The sequence below is a fragment of the Idiotropiscis lumnitzeri genome, chromosome 7, assembly GCF_059441095.1.
Source record: "Idiotropiscis lumnitzeri isolate Australia: NSW breed Sydney's pygmy pipehorse chromosome 7, RoL_Ilum_1.0, whole genome shotgun sequence".
NCBI classification, from domain to species: Eukaryota; Metazoa; Chordata; class Actinopteri; order Syngnathiformes; family Syngnathidae; genus Idiotropiscis; species Idiotropiscis lumnitzeri.
In genome coordinates, this window is record NC_142397.1 from 13,774,376 (window position 1) to 13,791,985 (window position 17,610).

General features: G+C 41.4%; 1 protein-coding gene across 1 annotated transcript in view; it reads left to right on the forward strand.

The window, feature by feature from the left end:
- Positions 1-6,019: 6,019 nt before the first annotated feature.
- gucy1a2 (guanylate cyclase 1, soluble, alpha 2) overlaps positions 6,020-17,610 on the forward strand; it is a 29,840-nt gene continuing 18,249 nt past the window's right edge. The window contains exons 1-4 of the mRNA XM_088300596.1: positions 6,020-7,298; positions 12,680-12,741; positions 13,663-13,787; positions 15,421-16,325. Of these exons, the coding sequence (XP_088156722.1) occupies positions 6,987-7,298; positions 12,680-12,741; positions 13,663-13,787; positions 15,421-16,325 (1,404 nt within the window). The 5' untranslated portion in view covers positions 6,020-6,986. The remainder of the gene's footprint in view (positions 7,299-12,679; positions 12,742-13,662; positions 13,788-15,420; positions 16,326-17,610) is intronic.

The window sequence follows — 17,610 nt, forward strand, 5'->3', positions numbered from 1 at the left end:
AGGCTGAAGTCATTGTCAGCAGGGAAACAAAGAACAAATTTCCCGGAGGAAATTGTCGCATATGTAGTTATTAGTCTCTTGGACAAGACTTGTTTCGTTGTTGTCAAACAATATAGTCCCCGGGGTACAGTAATCAGCTTTCAAACAATATGTGCAACCTTTGCCGCTCGCAATCAAGCACTAGCTTTGTATGCCACTCAAGTGCACAATACTGTGTAATTAAACACGGGTAGTCAGTGCACGGACTTCCACAAGGGCCAGTAATGTTTGCTAGTGGTACATTAGATTCCTCCCACCTGGTGTAAAAGCTGCTATCATCCAGTCAACAAGACAAATGGTCCAGTGGAAAAGTGAACATAAAAAATGACATTTATCTTCTAGCAGTCCTAACAATATAGAAAGAGGACAAGATATTTTTCATCTTGTGTATCAGGTTACATGAGATGAGACAAAATTGGATCAACACAAATCACTCAGTGTTTTTAATCCACATTCACACACCTACACAAATTCCTTTTGGCTCTAAAAAGTCTTCCCCGAAAAACTGAAGTCGTTCAATTCAATAATGCATTGTTACAAATCCTTTGCATGTAAAGGTCAAATGTAGCCACACGTTTGCAGGCCAGCAGTGATTCGCTTTTTGTAGCTTTACCATCATATGAACATGCAGTAGATATTGATGGTAAAGAACACCACAGTAACTGCAACGTCTGTTGCCAAGATATTGTCGACTGCAGTGGCGGGCCGTACATTTGACACCTAGGCTTTCAGTGAAGTCCTACGTAGTCCGACTTGTATAAATCCCCCTCATATTACCATCATTTATGACACCACGGCTGGAGAAATAATATACAGAAAGACACTTACGCACTACTGAATGAGTGTTGGACGACCAAGCTTCTCTTGAAAAGTCCAACTTGAGAATTTCCTCGCAAGTGTATCTGCAATTAAAGCCACACTTTTCCCTCCTTCAGCCATTGTGGTTTAAAAAAAACGAAAGAATACATTTTAGATTTTCAAACGGTTGCCAGTTACGACTTTCTGGTGTGTTGACTCTGCATTGTGCGGCCCCCTCACGAGTGAGTATGCAATCACTCGCCGCGTTCATGACCTTCAACGTAAGGCCAGTGAGAAGGCCTTACTGTCATCAACTCGTGATCTGATTGGATATCACAACTGTCTGTCAATTGTAAAAGCCTCCTTGAGACACAGAACAGATGCCCGCACGATGGTATCTGAAGGCCTTGGACGTATATTGCGTGCTACTGCTATTATGAAATCTGCCTGGCAACACGAGCTAGCTGAATTCTGATTGGATAAAAACACTCACCTAAAAATACAACACTAGGATATAATATGAAAATGTGAAGAATATGATCATGATTTCTTGATTATGTTAGGCCTGCAGAGAAGGTGATGGTCGACTGGAATATACATGCCTGGTGATCAATAAATAGGAAAATAGCTATTAACTAGATGAGCGACCTGTTGCAAAAGGGGAAAATCCTTCATCGGTCAGAACACATTTCCAACTTTCATCTCAGATAGTTCAAAACCAGTCTAGATTTAGCTATACATTTAGTTTACACAATGATTAATAAATCTTTATCTGGTTTCACTTTCTGTTTTCGGGGATTTGTCGTACAGCAAGTTATTTATGCTGTTCAAGTTCCTAAGATGATTTATTGCTAATAGTAGCAGAGTGCCATAGAGTGATGTGTGGTTATGGCCAATTAGGCTGTGTGGAGATTTATGACCAAGACAGTCGAGACGGTCCTGTCTCCTCCCCGTGCGCGCACATCTTCTCTAGTGATATTTTGGAAACGCCCTGAGTGCAATGGCTTTCTTTATTAGTCACGTAGGACCGATCTGTCACTGTAAGATCCAAATGGTGGAAAAAATTTATATAATATGCATTTATTGAAGTTTAACACAAAGGAAACTTGCCTTTGAAGGGAGTCTTAGTTTGTAATTTAACTGAATTTAATCATACTTCAAGTTGTTCCTAACATTGTGGTTGCCTCATTGCCGTGTGTTTTAAACCTTTTGGAGCCAAGGCAAATTTTATATCTGAAACATCAAATGGCACACCAAAAGAGAATGAACTGAGGGGAAAAATGTATCAATTTACTAAAAAAAATAATAAGAATAATAATTAATGTGATATTGTAGCCCATTTAGTTGAACCCAAAGCTGTTATTTACCTGGTAACAGATGGATACACGGGTCACTTGTACCTTCTGCTCTAGCATTTAATCTTCACCAGCATCGATCGATGAACAAAGACACACTATTGGAGTAAAAGAAATATTTTCAGACCCATGAACCAAAATTGGATAATTTCCTGAGGTGCTTGTGATGATCTCTCATGGCAAACAAATGTGTCGTGGCAACCTGGTTGGGAATCACTGCTCTAAGGAAACTAGAAATGGAAGCAACCATAGTTGTACATAACCACCATGTCTCATCATTCATCCGCTATTGTTGATAAGTATGATACAGTACATGTTCAAAAGATGCACAGTGGTTGAACAGGCTAATTAGGAGAGCAAAATCTGCGGTTGAGACTGTCGTGGAAGAGAAGATCTTGTCCAGACTCAAAGCAATTCTTGACCCCACCCTCTGGCTCGCTGCCTTCTCACAAGAGAGGAGCTGACCGATGGCTATCACAGAGATGCTCCACTGTCATGGTGCCACGTGCTGTTATGTAGCACAGTGCCACAGGTGGCATTGGATGATTGTGACAAAGTGGTCATAAGTTTTTTTTTGTTTTTTTTTTCGAGGGGGGGGGTTACTTACCTGCTGAAGCAATATTTAAGTTACTTGTGGGCTGTTGTGTACAACCAAGCAAAGCATAGCTTAAACAAACTCTTGCTTCGATCTAAAACACAATTAGATATCCCGACAGGTCACAATCCTTCCATACATGATGCCATTATCAAAATCCCATCCAAAGTCAGATGTTCCTATTGAATGAGACCACAATAGCCAGAGGTGCCCTTCCTCTCTAATTTCATGATAGCACAGTTACTGAGCTATTGCCCTGTCTGCACTCGGCTATAGATGGCAGACTGCCAACTCAAGCCAGCAAGCAGGCTTATCTTGTCTGGAACATTATTTATTCCATTGTAGAGTTGGCTTTATTAAAAGCCTGTGTTATTACTGATGGATGGCTGCTTGATTGGAAAGAGCAAGCGACCAGATAAGGAAAGAAAAAAAAAAGTGTGTGTATGTGTGAGGGAGAGAGTCGGGCAATATACTGTAGTATGAGGTGTGTTGAGTTCATGCCGCTTCAAAAAGTCAAATGAATTAGTACCTTCAGGAAATTACAGCCAGTTGTGTGCGCGCGCATGATGCATCACGTCTTGTTCCTGCTTCTCTCCGCTCGCTCGTCCCTTTGGGGCTCGTAATGAGCAGACATGCTCTGCCGGTTGAGGTCAAGGTCGTGGCTGTGATTAGTGCCAAACACGAGCATCATCCTGTTCTCTGATGGGAGGCAACAAGCGTGCACAATGGCGTTCAGCTTATTCGCTATCTGTCCATAGAACCATATTAGTGCTTGTGTTGAACACATCACAAATATGAATTGAAATTAACTCGCCTCAATTGAATGATGGTCAGTTGCTGTCTGCATTTATTTCAATGTTTATGGAACTGTTTATGGACGTACTACAGGCCTACCAATAATGAATTCTTAAATTTAGCACACTGATTTTAATTAATGGATTTGGGATACTTGCATTCTGAGGTGACTAAAAGTAAAATATCCAAGCAAGTAACAATGTAGAACACTAAAATATATTTGGTTTAAAAATAAATAAACAAACAAATCCCCTTTTCCTTAAAACTCTATTCCATGAGCCTCATCAGCAAATGGAGTCTGCCCAGTTGTCATGGTGACGGATGTCCTAACACATGCACTCTAACTGGAATGATTTCAGTGGTGATGGGCAAATGAAGCTTCATGAAGTGCTTGTGATCATTTTTGACTCCTCTAGATGGCACTCTTGGTTTATCTTTAAACCTAGAGCATTATCTGGAGGAATCCAAAAAATATATCACAAGTGCTTCACAAAGCTTCATTTTCTCGTTACTAGATTTCAGACATCGCACTGAAAGGGTTTCTCCTCCATGGCAAAGTGTTTGATGTCAGCTCAAGACATGCACTAGCTTCTCAAATTCTTGCTCATTGATCATATTTGTTTTTCGTCACCGCCGTATTGTTTTGCTCAGGCTTTCTGTGTCATTCAATTGGTTGGTGGATTTTTTTTTTTACTGTTATTAATCATGCAGAAGTATTGTGTATCTTTCCCACACAAGAATGGATGCTATATGCTATTACTTTCCTATCTTATACTATTATATTCAGGATCAGGGGTCACCAACCTTTTTGAAACTGAAAGCTACAGTACTTCTTGGGTACCGATTAATGCGAATGATTGATTCAGATTTCTGAAGTAAGTATGCTCAAATTACCTGTTGTATGTTATTAATCATGATATTAATTTATGTGAAGACACTGATCACGTTAATGATTTCTCACAATAAAGCCAAAGCTGTATTTGTAGGCTTGCATTTGCCATCAGATTGAACCCCTTCATGCACAATATGACAGTGCAAGTACCGAACTCCTGATACTCATTCTGTACGCAAAAGGAGCAGGACAAGCAAGCATAAAATTTGGTGTCAGGAATATGTCGCAAACACGTTCACCACGCTGGTCCCGATTACAAGATTTTAAGAGTTTGTTTCAGGAAATAAAGTGTTGTTTTTTTTTAAACTAATGGTACAGTGATGTTTGAAGCAGGGTGCCTGAAAGCCAGTCCTTACATCCATTTTGTTACGAAACCTTCACTGAAGGTATGTTATAACACTTTTGGAGTAACATTAGAATTTTAGTTCCGTACTCTTAACTATCACAGATTATGATAAGATTTGGAAAAATACTGTACTGTGGAGCCCTCCAGCTATTTGCGGGGGATAAGAAGCTTAGCTCACAAATAGTGAAAATCCATGAAAATTTGTACTGGATTTATTATTTTTTTTAACCCCCAAAATTCTGGAATAAATGGGGATAACCCTCTTGTGAGCATTTTGGAAGTCAATGTGTCTTGGCTTTCCAAAAATATCGAAATAAAAATTGTAGATATTAAAATTACTCAGAAACAAACCCTGTACAGTATTTCATTGGGTATTGGTTGATTTCTGCCTTTGTTTTGTATTAAATCCACATATATGCCAGAAATGCAGGATTATTTGATCAACGGAATGGCAACTGACTCACCCGTGTGACTGCTATTAGCAATGACGCCAGGATGGAAGTGGGATTCATTTTCAGGCCTGGAGTTCCATGGCTTACACCGGCTCACTTTTGTTCAGAATATTTGAATGAATATTTATATATATTTATACTTGGCAGACTGACGCCAACATGATGACCCCCACACAGCAACAGGCTTTTTCTGCATGCTTTGTTGCCGTTACAAGTAACACTTGTGTATCAGCCTCTTTAATGTGTTTTTTTTACAACCAGGGTGTTATATTAGCTGTGCATTCAGGTGTTGCTATTTTTAATTGCTGTCAGTGATATAAATAATACAATGGTCTTCCAGAAATTATTGATTAATTCCTGATTTCCAAATGGATCCTCTGGGCACATAGCACCCCAGCCTACCGGGAAATGGCCTGGCTGGACAGATTGCCCGTGTGAGAAATATTGAAGCAATTGTTTTGATATTGCAGTGGGCATAAGTAAAGATGTTCATGTGAATTTTGATAATGACTGGTCATAGTTTTCTGACATTAATCTACGGTTAGCTTTTTTACATTGTTGTAGATTGTTCCTGTCTGAGCACATCTAAAGCGATTGAAACATTTATAACATCTGATATTAACCGAATAGCATTATACAAAAAAAACGAACATGCTTATCCTCCCAATTAGGACCTCCAACATGGTGGACGAACTTCTACCGATCACGTGATGGAAAAGTGACTCTTTTCTGATTTGACGCGCATCTGCAGGTGTCTGTGAAGAAGACGTGCGTGTCTTCGCTGATTGGCGGCAGTTTGTTGTCGGTGCAGCGTCGATCTGCCTCCCGTTTGTTGGCACACAGCACACCCCTCGCCCCCCACTCCAGTCTTCTTCTTCGCCACATCGTTGGCCGCATTCCGAGCGACGGCCGTCGGGACGCGTCGACGCAGGAGCGGAGCATGTGCGAACCATGAGAGGACACTTGCTCCGCAGAGAGGAGCGCCACTGTCGCAGAGGACTTTAGAAGGAAGACGAAGAGGAGGAGGAGAAGGGACGAAGGCGGAGAGCGCATCTGCTGTGATTTATTTTCGGGGCACGGGGGATTCTCCTTCAAAGTGCGGAGGGGGAAGACGAGCTGTGACATTTGTTTGTTTCCCGAACAGGAACATACGTGTTGGAATTACCTGGCGTGGGTCAACATGTGAAGGATTTGGTCGACGTTTGACTTTTTTGAGGGCGGTCTGGACGCTATATGACGACTGCTTTTTTTTAAATAGACGGTTCCATCATATTAAAGCTAGCTTATTTGAAGTAAATGTTGAAATTTTGTTCCAGCTGGTATCTTTTTGGAATCCCTCAAGAGTTTTTGGGGAATATAGGGGGTCTTTTTTTATAAGTCGAACACCGAACCTCTTACGTAAATGTTTCCGTGCAGTTAGTGCTTCGGTTGTCGGTTGAATCTCCCCCAACACCTCTCTACTCCCTTCCACAGAATACAGTCAGACATTCATCCGGTGCACACGTATATAGACTCACCTGAGCATACACACCATGCATACATAATAGCACAGACAGACATACATCACCCCCCACCACCGCCACCAACTGATGAATCCGCGTTATATAGGTGGACGTGGCACGGACCCGGCAGTAGCATCATCCTCCTCTTCCTCCTCCTCTTCCTCCTCACCACCAGAGCCGCCGCTATCATCAGCGTTCTCCTCCTCTCCACCATGTCCTCGTCGTCGCGCAAAATCTCCTCGGAGTCTTTTAGCAGCTCGGTGGGCTCCGATTGCGGGCTAGAAAGCCCCGGGGGGGATGGAGGGGACGGCGGGCTGGAGGCGGCCGAGGAGCTCCGAGGATGTCCCTTCTCCTCCTTCCACAGACCGCTCCTCTGGAACGGCCGCAGCCCCGCCGAAAGACTTGCGTGCCCGGCGGGTGAGGAGCAGCCAGGGGTCGGCGGGCCACACAAGAGGGTGACCAGGAGGAGAAGGGTCAACCTGGACTCGCTGGGCGAAAGCCTGAGGCGGCTGACATCACCCACGGTAAGGCCTTCATTGACTTAACGACGGACTTGCCCACGAGACTTGTTTTCTAAGTGTCATCCCTTAAGTCAGATGGCATATTAACATTACATGTTGCATGCAGCAGTGAGTGTGGAATTAGTTTTGCGTGTACAGTAGTTAACACTTAAAACGACATGAATTGTTTACCACAGAGGAAATACTTTTTGCCACTCTTTCACAAATTCAGTGCATTTGTATAGTTGAGATCCCAACAATGTATTATAATGCTGTAGTAACATGTTTAGCACAAAATCATTGTCATTTAAAAGCAATTTCGGTTCCGTCATTCAAAAGATAATTCAGTGTTATTTATTATTATCATTATTATTATTATTATTTTGGGGTCTGGGACCAGGAAGCCCTCAAGGACCACATCAGTAGCTCGCAGGTCTGTTCTAAAATTGTTCACCAGTGACAGATAATGTGATTTCCTAGGAATGTTGTCTAATTGATCATTTGTAAGTGTAAGCACTTGTATAAATAGAAATAAAGTGTTGCATAATTCTTCTGTTTTCTATACCTTTTCAAAATAACTATTGATGACTATTATCAGGGGTGTGCCCAAATAGACCTCAGGTGGTGCAGAAGCACTTACCCCTCCAAAAAGTGCCGTTTGTAAAGTTCGTTTTTATTTATTTATTTTAATATAATAAATAGTCTTCCAAGGTCAGTGTTGACAGGATCTTTTGTAAAAACTGCACGATTAAGCACGTGACAATAATACCGCGAAATGAGCCTCCTTCGCTCGCCCACCTCGGCCTCTCTTCCTTTGTCACGTGAACGCAGCACAGTAGTGTATTCCAAATGCGCAAATACGCCCCCCCACGTCCACCCAACGCTTGCCCCTCAAAATGTCTGCACGCCACTGACTATTATGTTTTCAGATAGATTAATATAATCTCAGCAAAATTATTTCTAAAGTCCATAGTAAACTGGCAGCACGTCGAATTTATTAGTACCCATAAATTGTTCTCATTTCAAAAAGTAAAAAAAAAAATGCCTCTATTCATTCCTTACCTCAGGTAACCTGAATCATCTGGCAGATTATGTAATAGTGTGGTAGACCTTCATGCCCCCCCTTGTCTATGTACATTCTGATGTAAGGAGTGGGACACATGATTAATTTTAAGTTGCACTGTACTGTAGTACGAGTCTATTCCAGTCCTTCAGTATACTGTACAACCTGAACTGATGTGTCACAATAAATATTTGACTCTGATCTACCTTTTGTAGGATCAAAAGCTTACAAATGTCTACATGAAAAGTGCTAAGGTTTCCGAAGCAGTGCGCACAGTCTGCTAGTGGATCAAATATTGAACTAAGCACATGTCACTGTTTTGTGTGCATTTTATATACAGCAGGGGACAAGTCGTTTGGAATACTTAATTTATACTTTATGCTAGCTTACTTTCTTCTACTAATCAAAGTAGGTAAGGGCTGCTTTAACAGCTGCCATTTAACACTAAATGAATTCAACCATTTTTGGAAAATGAAGTGAAGCTAAACCCAGCGAGCTAATGTCAATGATTCAAATCAATGATTTTCAAGTTTTTGGTATGGTGGGTGGCCCTATCGAATGATGACTGATTGGTTGAAAACAAGGAAGTGAGAGATGAGAACAAACTTCTTCTGCCTTGCCACTCAGGGCAGAAGGTAAGTACCCTAGGACAAGGCCGTGTGAATTTTTATTTCAAATGTTATCTGCACGCGAGATGCAAAAAAATGAATGGCTGTAGTTTGGACACCCTGAAAACAATCAAATTAAAAAATCACTGGGAACCGATATCATTCAAATTCAAACAATGCCCAACCCTACTCTAGGTTATGTGTTTTCCGTCATTTGTAGCTTACCCCTAGCAGTGACTCGCACATTTCCAATAAACACTGTGCCGTAATGATATTTAATCTGCCCATTGGCTGTGAGAATGCTGGTATTTCACTGTCTATTGTGCAACCAGTGCGACGAACCAACATAGGAAGTGTGAGGGCCGTAAATAAAAATCGTAGAGCTTATATAAAAAAAATGGCTGGTGGGAATTCTGATAGGCTGGTAACTTCAGGGTTGGTGATCAAAAAAAGTTACTACGCTATGCTCGGCGCCTCTCACCGTGGGCAACTCCAGAGTATCTAGTCTCGACCTTGCACACCAACTCAGGCTCCTTCCTTGCCTGAGGGGTGACATTCCACATCCCTATTGCCATGTTCTATAGCCGGGGACCAGACCGCCAAGGTCCCTGGATCTTTGGCTGGTGCCCAGCTCATACTGCACCCAACTGCCTTGCCGCCGCCCGCAGGTGTGGGAAGCTCATGGAAAGGCCTGGCTCACATTGTCCTTGATTCAAAAGGAGAGCCCTGGTGACTCGCATCTGGGCAAGGGAACGCTATGTCCATTTATGTCAATCGTCATAGGCGGTCTGGGAGCCGTACGTTGTCGGTCCCTCACCTAGCACCTGTTTACCATGGGTGACCCTGCCAGGGTCATATAGCCTCAGGCAATTTAGCTCCTTGGATCATTGGAGCACACAAATTGTTCCAGCACAATAAGGTGACAGCTCATGGAGGGGTAATTTTTGTTGTTTTGTAATTCATTAATCATAACGACCTTGCTGGTTGGCAGCCAATTGCAGTGAATAATTCATAATGTAAGTATAATTGTCTTATAATCGCATGTTGTGTTGAAAGTTAGAATAAACTCAATTTTATTTAGTTTTTAAAGTAATTATATTTGTTGCGGGTATACATATTATTATTATTATTATTAATTATTATTATTATCATTATCATCAACTTTTTTCTACTCATTTCCTTCCGTTACCTTTTTGTAGGAAATGATACTAAATTCGATAAGGTACAAATGGCAATCGCGGTTTCGGTGTGTAGCGCTCCCCTTGTGTTTATCTTTTTTGTTCTCTCTCACACACCATTGCTGCTTGCATACTCAGTAGCTGCGTGCAGCAGCAGTGTCTGTTGTTGATTGCAATGGACCGTGACAGAGAGAACAGAGCATGCTCTCTATGGCTGTCTTCACTCCCTGACCATGCTGACCCAGAAGCAATGACACACACACACACACACGCACCCACATGTGCGCAAACATTCATTTTCTCTGTCTCCCCTCTTGGTTTCATCAGCTTAGTGATCCATGACGCTGATCAAGGCCTCGGCACGTTGGCCACAAATGCCGAAAAGTGTGAAACAAGTGCGTGAGTGTATCTAGTGATACGTAGAGTGTGTTGTCTCATCTTAAGCAGGGGACACTGTGGTAGTTCACAGCTTGATTTCTGGTTCATTTAAAAAATATATACTGACATTGGCTTGATATTTACCATTTAGAGACTTTTATAAAAACTGGGACCAAGCATTGATCTGTACAGCATTGATGATCTCACAGGTATTTTTCTCAAGGTCAAAGTCAGCACTGTCACCTCAAACCAACCAAGAAGCATAGTGCATGTTTGCTGATGTGATCCTTTTGTCAGATTCTGAGTGTTAGGAGTCCATAGATGTACAATTGTCCTCCTTACGCCTCTTGACAGCCACAAAAAGCCAAATCAAATTCCAATGGCGTAAGATGACATCTTGCAACTTTAGAGGTGTATTCCCACTACCACAAAATAATTGTTGTTAATTTTGTTGTACTATGAATTTTGCTGTTATATTCTGATAGTGCAGTGCAACGGCAACTGCATTTAGAGTGGTGTAGCGACTGCAAGAGGGGAAGAGTGATGGTGGGATTTTACCTCCCCCCCAATGTAAAGAGACAGAACAAACAGATAAATGCTGAACCAGATAAAGAATATGGGAACCAGACTTTTGTTTATCCTATTTTAAGGAACGCTCTAGTACCTTTTAAATTTCTTCACTATACACACTTGGTCATTTTTAGCCCGGTTCTATTAATGCGTGCATGTTTTTAAACTGACTCAGTTGGACCCTCGTTGGTCAAGCAAAAATGTGAGCCAGAACTGTAACGTGTAAGAGGTATTTACATGTCGTAAACATGCCAGTGAAATGATGATGTACTATTTTGTGTACTTAAATGCACAAGATTATGCAACTCATAATAGTTTGTACCTGTGACACACACACACATGCACACGCACGAATCTGCGCATGCTCTGTCGTGAATGACTTGCTGAGTCAAGGGCACAGGCGGAGAGGCATTGGAAAGTACATGCAAGTAGGGAGAGATGGGAAATCACCATGACACTTTTTTCTTTTCTTTCTTTTTTTTGTTTTTTGGTCTTATTATTTTTAAAGGTAAACATTTGGAGCCTATAATTAAAATTTGGTTATTTTTGAAAATATATGATTAAAAAATAGTTGTTTTTATTTCTGTTTTTTTATTTTTTTTTTTTTTATTTCATTGCAATTTTTTTTTCATTTTTTTTCGAAACCCTCTTATTTCTTTTAGATTTTCTGCATGCGTTTAAATGTCAAAGTAGTACATTGTAATTTTGGTAAGCTACTGCTTTCCTTCTGAAAATCATTCACTGTTGTGTTTGTAAATGCTTGTATGTGTTTTATCTTTGCTTGTGTGAAGCACATTGTGTTGCCTTGTGTATGAAATGTACTGTATCAATTAAATTGCCTCGGCTTGTCTTTTCTCTCTTTCCTTCATCTGTTTCTATCCTCTCACACACACGCGGCTGAAATCACTCCTGTAAATGTCCGTAGTGGGCGGAGGCCTCTGAATGACCTCTCCAGCTGGCACACTGTGTTCTAGTATTGTCACTATAGCCTCGCATTTGAGCTGCATCACACATAATCAGATTGGACCCGCCTTCTCAGGCCTATTCTGTCAGATGTGCAAAATACACCAGCTGTGCAGACACCCCCATAAAATACACACACGTTAGCTTGAAGTGATTAGTTCGAAGAATTGCAGCACATTGGATGAGATTGCGGAAAGAATGTTCTGGATCCAAAACCGTCATCTTCGGCCTGTCTGTGTTCACTTTGCGTGATTTCTGTATGGATTCTCTCCAGGTGCTCCAGCTACCTCCCAAAGTTAGTTGGGAATGTAATGCTCTTTAAATAAAGATGAAAGTACAACACAAACGTTTACAAGCCCGCTCGTACACATTTTTACATATGTAGATATAAAATATCTACACATCACTGTAAAAATGAAAACACTTGGGATAGTAGATTGTGAATTTTAAATTCAGGTCCAACATCACCATCCTAAAGGAATTCATTGGAAATAAACATGGGCTTTTGTTTGCGTTCGAACTAATCTCTTTGATATTAGTGTTGATTTTTGAACATTGTTTTAGATTTGGGTTGCAGCAAAATGAGACATGCTTGCATAAGGAAATATGAATGACCCGTTCGTGAAATGTTTGCACTTCTTTCAGACACAGACTGTTCAAGAGGCTCTGCAGAGGACTCTGAAGTTTTATAGGCAACAAGAGATCAGGTAGATTGTTGCTGTTTGTCTTGTCTGTGGCATCTGCCGCTATGATCAACTGCTTTCTGCGGCATGTGCCTTCTGCCGCACAACTTTACTCCACTACATGTCAACGACATGCATTCTGTCACCTCTCTTGCACGCTGTGCCCAGGGTCCAAGTTATCGGGGGCTTTTAACAAATGTTCAATTTCAAGAACCATCAACAAAAAAACAATTCTTTCCACACTTAAAGATTCGACTCCATAACCAAAACAAACCTCACATGTCAGAAAGACAGCCAAGCCTGTTGCGGAACTAAACATCTTCACATTAACTCTAGCCTCTACACATGAATACATACGGTACTGGTTCTTGTTAAGAAAGTCTCAAGACAATCAGTCGAGCAATCGCAAACTCACTTGTAATAATCCAGACTCGTACTGATTTGCAAACTCTGCTGTAAAAAGTGTTAACTTGGATAAACTCATCAATGTGGGGGGATGGTATAATCTCTCTTGAAATGTCTTTAACGCCTGCCTTTCATACAGATCTTGTATTGAGACGAATAATGCTCTGAATGACGAATAGTGCCATGAAGGTGGACTGCGAGGATTTCGTCCTTATCTGACGTCGTTTTGTTCTTCAAACTAGATCCAAATGAACAGAGAGCACCTCTGTTGGTTGCATTCAATTTATGCACTCAATTTTCCGACTCAACGATAATCAATTACACATAACCATCAACTATCAGTTACACTCTCTTGTAGGTTACACTGCATTCAAATTTTTACAATTACATATGTATGAACAAGTTTTAAACGTAATCTGCTTGTTGTTCGACATTAGGTGACAGAATACGCCAAACTTTACTTTAAGTATTTGAAAATGTCTAGCATGACATTGTCGCTTATCTGTAGACAGTCACTGTTGGTCTTTGGGTTACTCACAGGTGTCCGGATTCTGGTAAGGAGGACCAGCAGGGGGAAAGTAAAGACAAAAAGTGCCCATTTCTAGAAAATTCTGGTTCAGAAGAGGACGTCCTTCAAATCCTACAGTACATGGCTACCATATTGGGTAAGACGGATAGAAATGTATGTGTGTGTTTGCCAAAGGAAACACAACTTTCTATTTATATGCAAGATGCAGGACATTAGCGTTGTCAGAGTTTGCATGGAGTTATGAATTGAGTGTGCCGCTCCATCTCTCTCTCTCTCTCTCTTTTTTTTTTAATTGTATCCCACTGGAGGAAACCTGTCTTTATGAACTTGATTGTTTCAAAACCATGTTGGGTTTCTGGTCTCGAGGAACTCAAACATAACGTAATTAAATCCTCTCCCAGGCTTATCATTCCCAAGTAGGGCACCATGCATGAAAAATTGTCATACAAAGTTGCATTTTTATGTCTTAGAGCCAGGGCGAAATAGGCCAACACAGAAAATAAAACCAATCCAAGAACTCCAATATTAAGACTAGGAACAAAAATATAAATAAAAGACAATTTCTTAACCTACCTCCAAAACTAAAAACAGGACCAAACAACTTCTCCCTCCTACCAGGTTATAGCCAGGTACCTTACGCAGTAGTTCCCTTCCTATGTAGTTCAAACCATACAGTACAATGGACTAAGTAAAATGTTATCTCGGAGGATCTTACTTTTTTTTTTTTTAATAAACTTATTTGGTAAATTAGGTAACCAACATTTTAGTATGATCCAGTAAATTTGCTGCAAGCTACACCAACAAAAATAAAAAACATCAAAATATAATTCATTTAAAATAAAATCAGTACTGATCTGACAATCATCAGCAAGAATACCATTTGCATTTTTTAGTTGGCTGTCTGCTTGCGCTTTGAACACATTCACCAAAACCGGTGTTACGCTCCCTGCGCCAGTTGTTTGACACGATTCCAGCAGACGTTAAAGTTTAGTCTTTCAGCCACCAAATTGTCTGGTGCACTGGGTGCATGTCAAAGGAAATGTCGTTTGTATGCGAGAATGCCCAACGTGCGTGAAAGAGATGAACCAAATTCCCAAACAACCGCATTGAAGATTGCAATCGGCACAAAAATCCGCATATGCCAGTTTCTACACTGGAGTGCAGCTGTGCTGTATACCAATATAGAACCCTAAATGTTTAATCTTATTCAGCAATCAGTGCCCATGTGACAGGATTATTTTATTCCATCCATATTCATCGTTTTCACAAAGCTTTGATATTTGATTACTTGAGAATTGATTTTCTTTGGTTGGTTTGCTTTAATTTATGCAAACTAAACGTGTCACAGGAAACAAAACACTTACAGTTTGTGCTCAAGTTAAATAATGCAGAAAGACTGCAAACTAAAATGCAGGCTGGATGAATGGTCAGTGTCGTGTGCCTGCTAAATGTGTGCTTGGATGGGTTTAGTGTGGAAGAATTTGAGAGCCCAGATTTAAACTCCAACAAAACCTCATTGGGTGAAAAAAAATCAACCCGAGTTTGTAAGCTTGGCCCTTGCCCATCTTTAGTGATGGATGTTCTTCAGGATGAGTGCACAAAAAGAACCTCCTTAACATTTTCATATTTTGGCGTCTGCGTGAGTATTGTGCTAGTGTCGCAATACTTAGTTCCAGAGAGCTTTTGGAATCCTTTTTCAAAAACCCAACCGTGGCTGACTCTGTGTTTTGCGTCTTCTCGCTCTCTCTCTCTCTCTCTCTCTCTCTCAGGAGTACCATTTTTTGAGCTGCGTGAGCATTTTGGCGAGGAGTTCTTTGGCCTATGCTTTGAAGAAAACGAACGCGTGCTCCGGGCCGTAGGTGGCGACCTCCAGGACTTTTTTAACGGCTTTGATGCCATTTTGGAACATATTCGCACGTCCACGGGTCGCCGTGCCTCGTCGGAAAGCCCTTCCTTCCAGTGCAAGGATCCCCACGAGGAAGAGAAGGGCCGAGGAAAATTGGACAAAGCTGGAGAGCAAGCAGCACAAGATGGCCGAGGGAAGTTGTTGCTCCTCCATTGTTTTAACCCGGCCCCCGTGGTGGGATTGATCATGCCTGGACTCATCAGAGCCGTTTCCAGACGGATCTTTCATTCCGAAGTGGAAGTAGAAGAAGTGTCCCCTCTGACTCCTTTATTGCCCAAAGAAGATGCACATCACGGCTTCGGTGATTCCGCCACACCAACTCCAACTGCATCCCCGTCTGCCTCCCCTTCTTCCTCCCCCTCGCCCCCCTCGACTTTCCCAACCACTGCTCCCACAGTTTGCGTGTCCTTCCAAATTCAAGAAACTTGTCCTTCCTACTCCCTCCCAAATGCTGTCCCCGTGTGTCTCAAGAAAGCTCCATTTTCACTTTCAACCAACCCCAGTGATTTACGCATCGGCCTGGCCACATTTTGCCGTGCCTTTCCGTTTCACCTGGTTCTCGGCCCTCGGATGGAACTTCTGCAGCTTGGCGAGGGATTGAGGAGGCAAGCTCGTATCGAGCCTCATCGGAGTCTCTCGTTCAGAGACTGTTTCGAGATCGTCTCACCCAAGATGGAGCCTTCGTTCCAGGGGATCCTACTGAGGCTTGCATCCCCTTTTACTATCCGGACAAAACCAGACACCACACAATTGGGGACCAAGGAAAAGGTAAGATAACCAAATATTCCTTGCTGAACTCAAAATCCAGGATTACTTTGTATCACAGCAAACACTTTGTCTTGTAATCAAGAAAAGCTCTTTGTCACGTTAACTAAAAAGTTCAACAGTCCAAGTGCAGTCATAGTAGATTGCAACTTGTGCGGTCTGCGAGATCCAGATGTCCAACGGTCATTTATTTTTCCTTCTGAGACGGATATTTATATTGTGATTTAAAAAGTGATGTTCAACGTCAGAAACAAGTGTGATTTGGCTCGCTTCCAGTGCAGTCTAGGACTCACTTTGGCTCACTTCCATATTGGCAAACAAACTCAAAGTATGCTTTGTACTGAACTATTGGAAAATAATCATGCTTACTGAGCCACAAGTTTTTATTTTAGGGGAATTGCTTGATGAATTTCAGAGAGAAAAGGAAATGAAAATGTCACATAAATACAAAACAATTCTCTGCGTCTTGATTGCATCTTGGACAATATTTTTTATGACACGAGTTGGCTTTGAAGTCCTTTCTAAATATTATGTCTGAACAAAACATTGATAATGGCATCGAGAAAAAGCTTTCTCTTTTCAAGATTAGCATGATAATATTCTCTGAACAACTAACTGTGATATGCCGCGAGAGACAAGCATCACCGTTTTTCAAAAATGATCCCAAAGGAAAATACAACACTTGAGCTCTATAATGAAAGTCATTCGGTTACGTAGTACACCCGCAGGACTGTTGTGGGCGGACTCAGGTTTGCATTGACTTGAACTCGCCACAAATGAATCAATCCATATTGTATGCTACATCCGGTTCTTTATTGATTGGATCAGTCAGCCGCAACAACAAACGCCCTCGTGGTGAGGAGAGCAGACATGAAGATTGATCAGTGTTGTGCTTTCGTGTGGGCATGCGGGTGTCATTTCACAGTACAAATCCGGGACCCCATCTCAACAAATGTTTCTAACCTTTGATCTTCATGATTTTTGGATGATAGATTTTTATTGAAACAGATGACGCAACATGACCCCTCCCCTCTTTCTCTCATTAATGGCCTCTGAGAACCACTTGAGGATAAACGTGATTCGATCATGTTGAGTGACAAGATGTACAGTGAATAATGACATATTTACAGTCAAGGATGGGTTAGTGAAATATTAATTATAAAATTAACTCTACAATAAATAAATAATAAATGGAATACAGTGATGTACACATAGCTCTCATCAAATGATTGGCAGACCCAAAACTAGTTACCTTTGCTTTCTCCCACACACCACTTAGATACTGGCA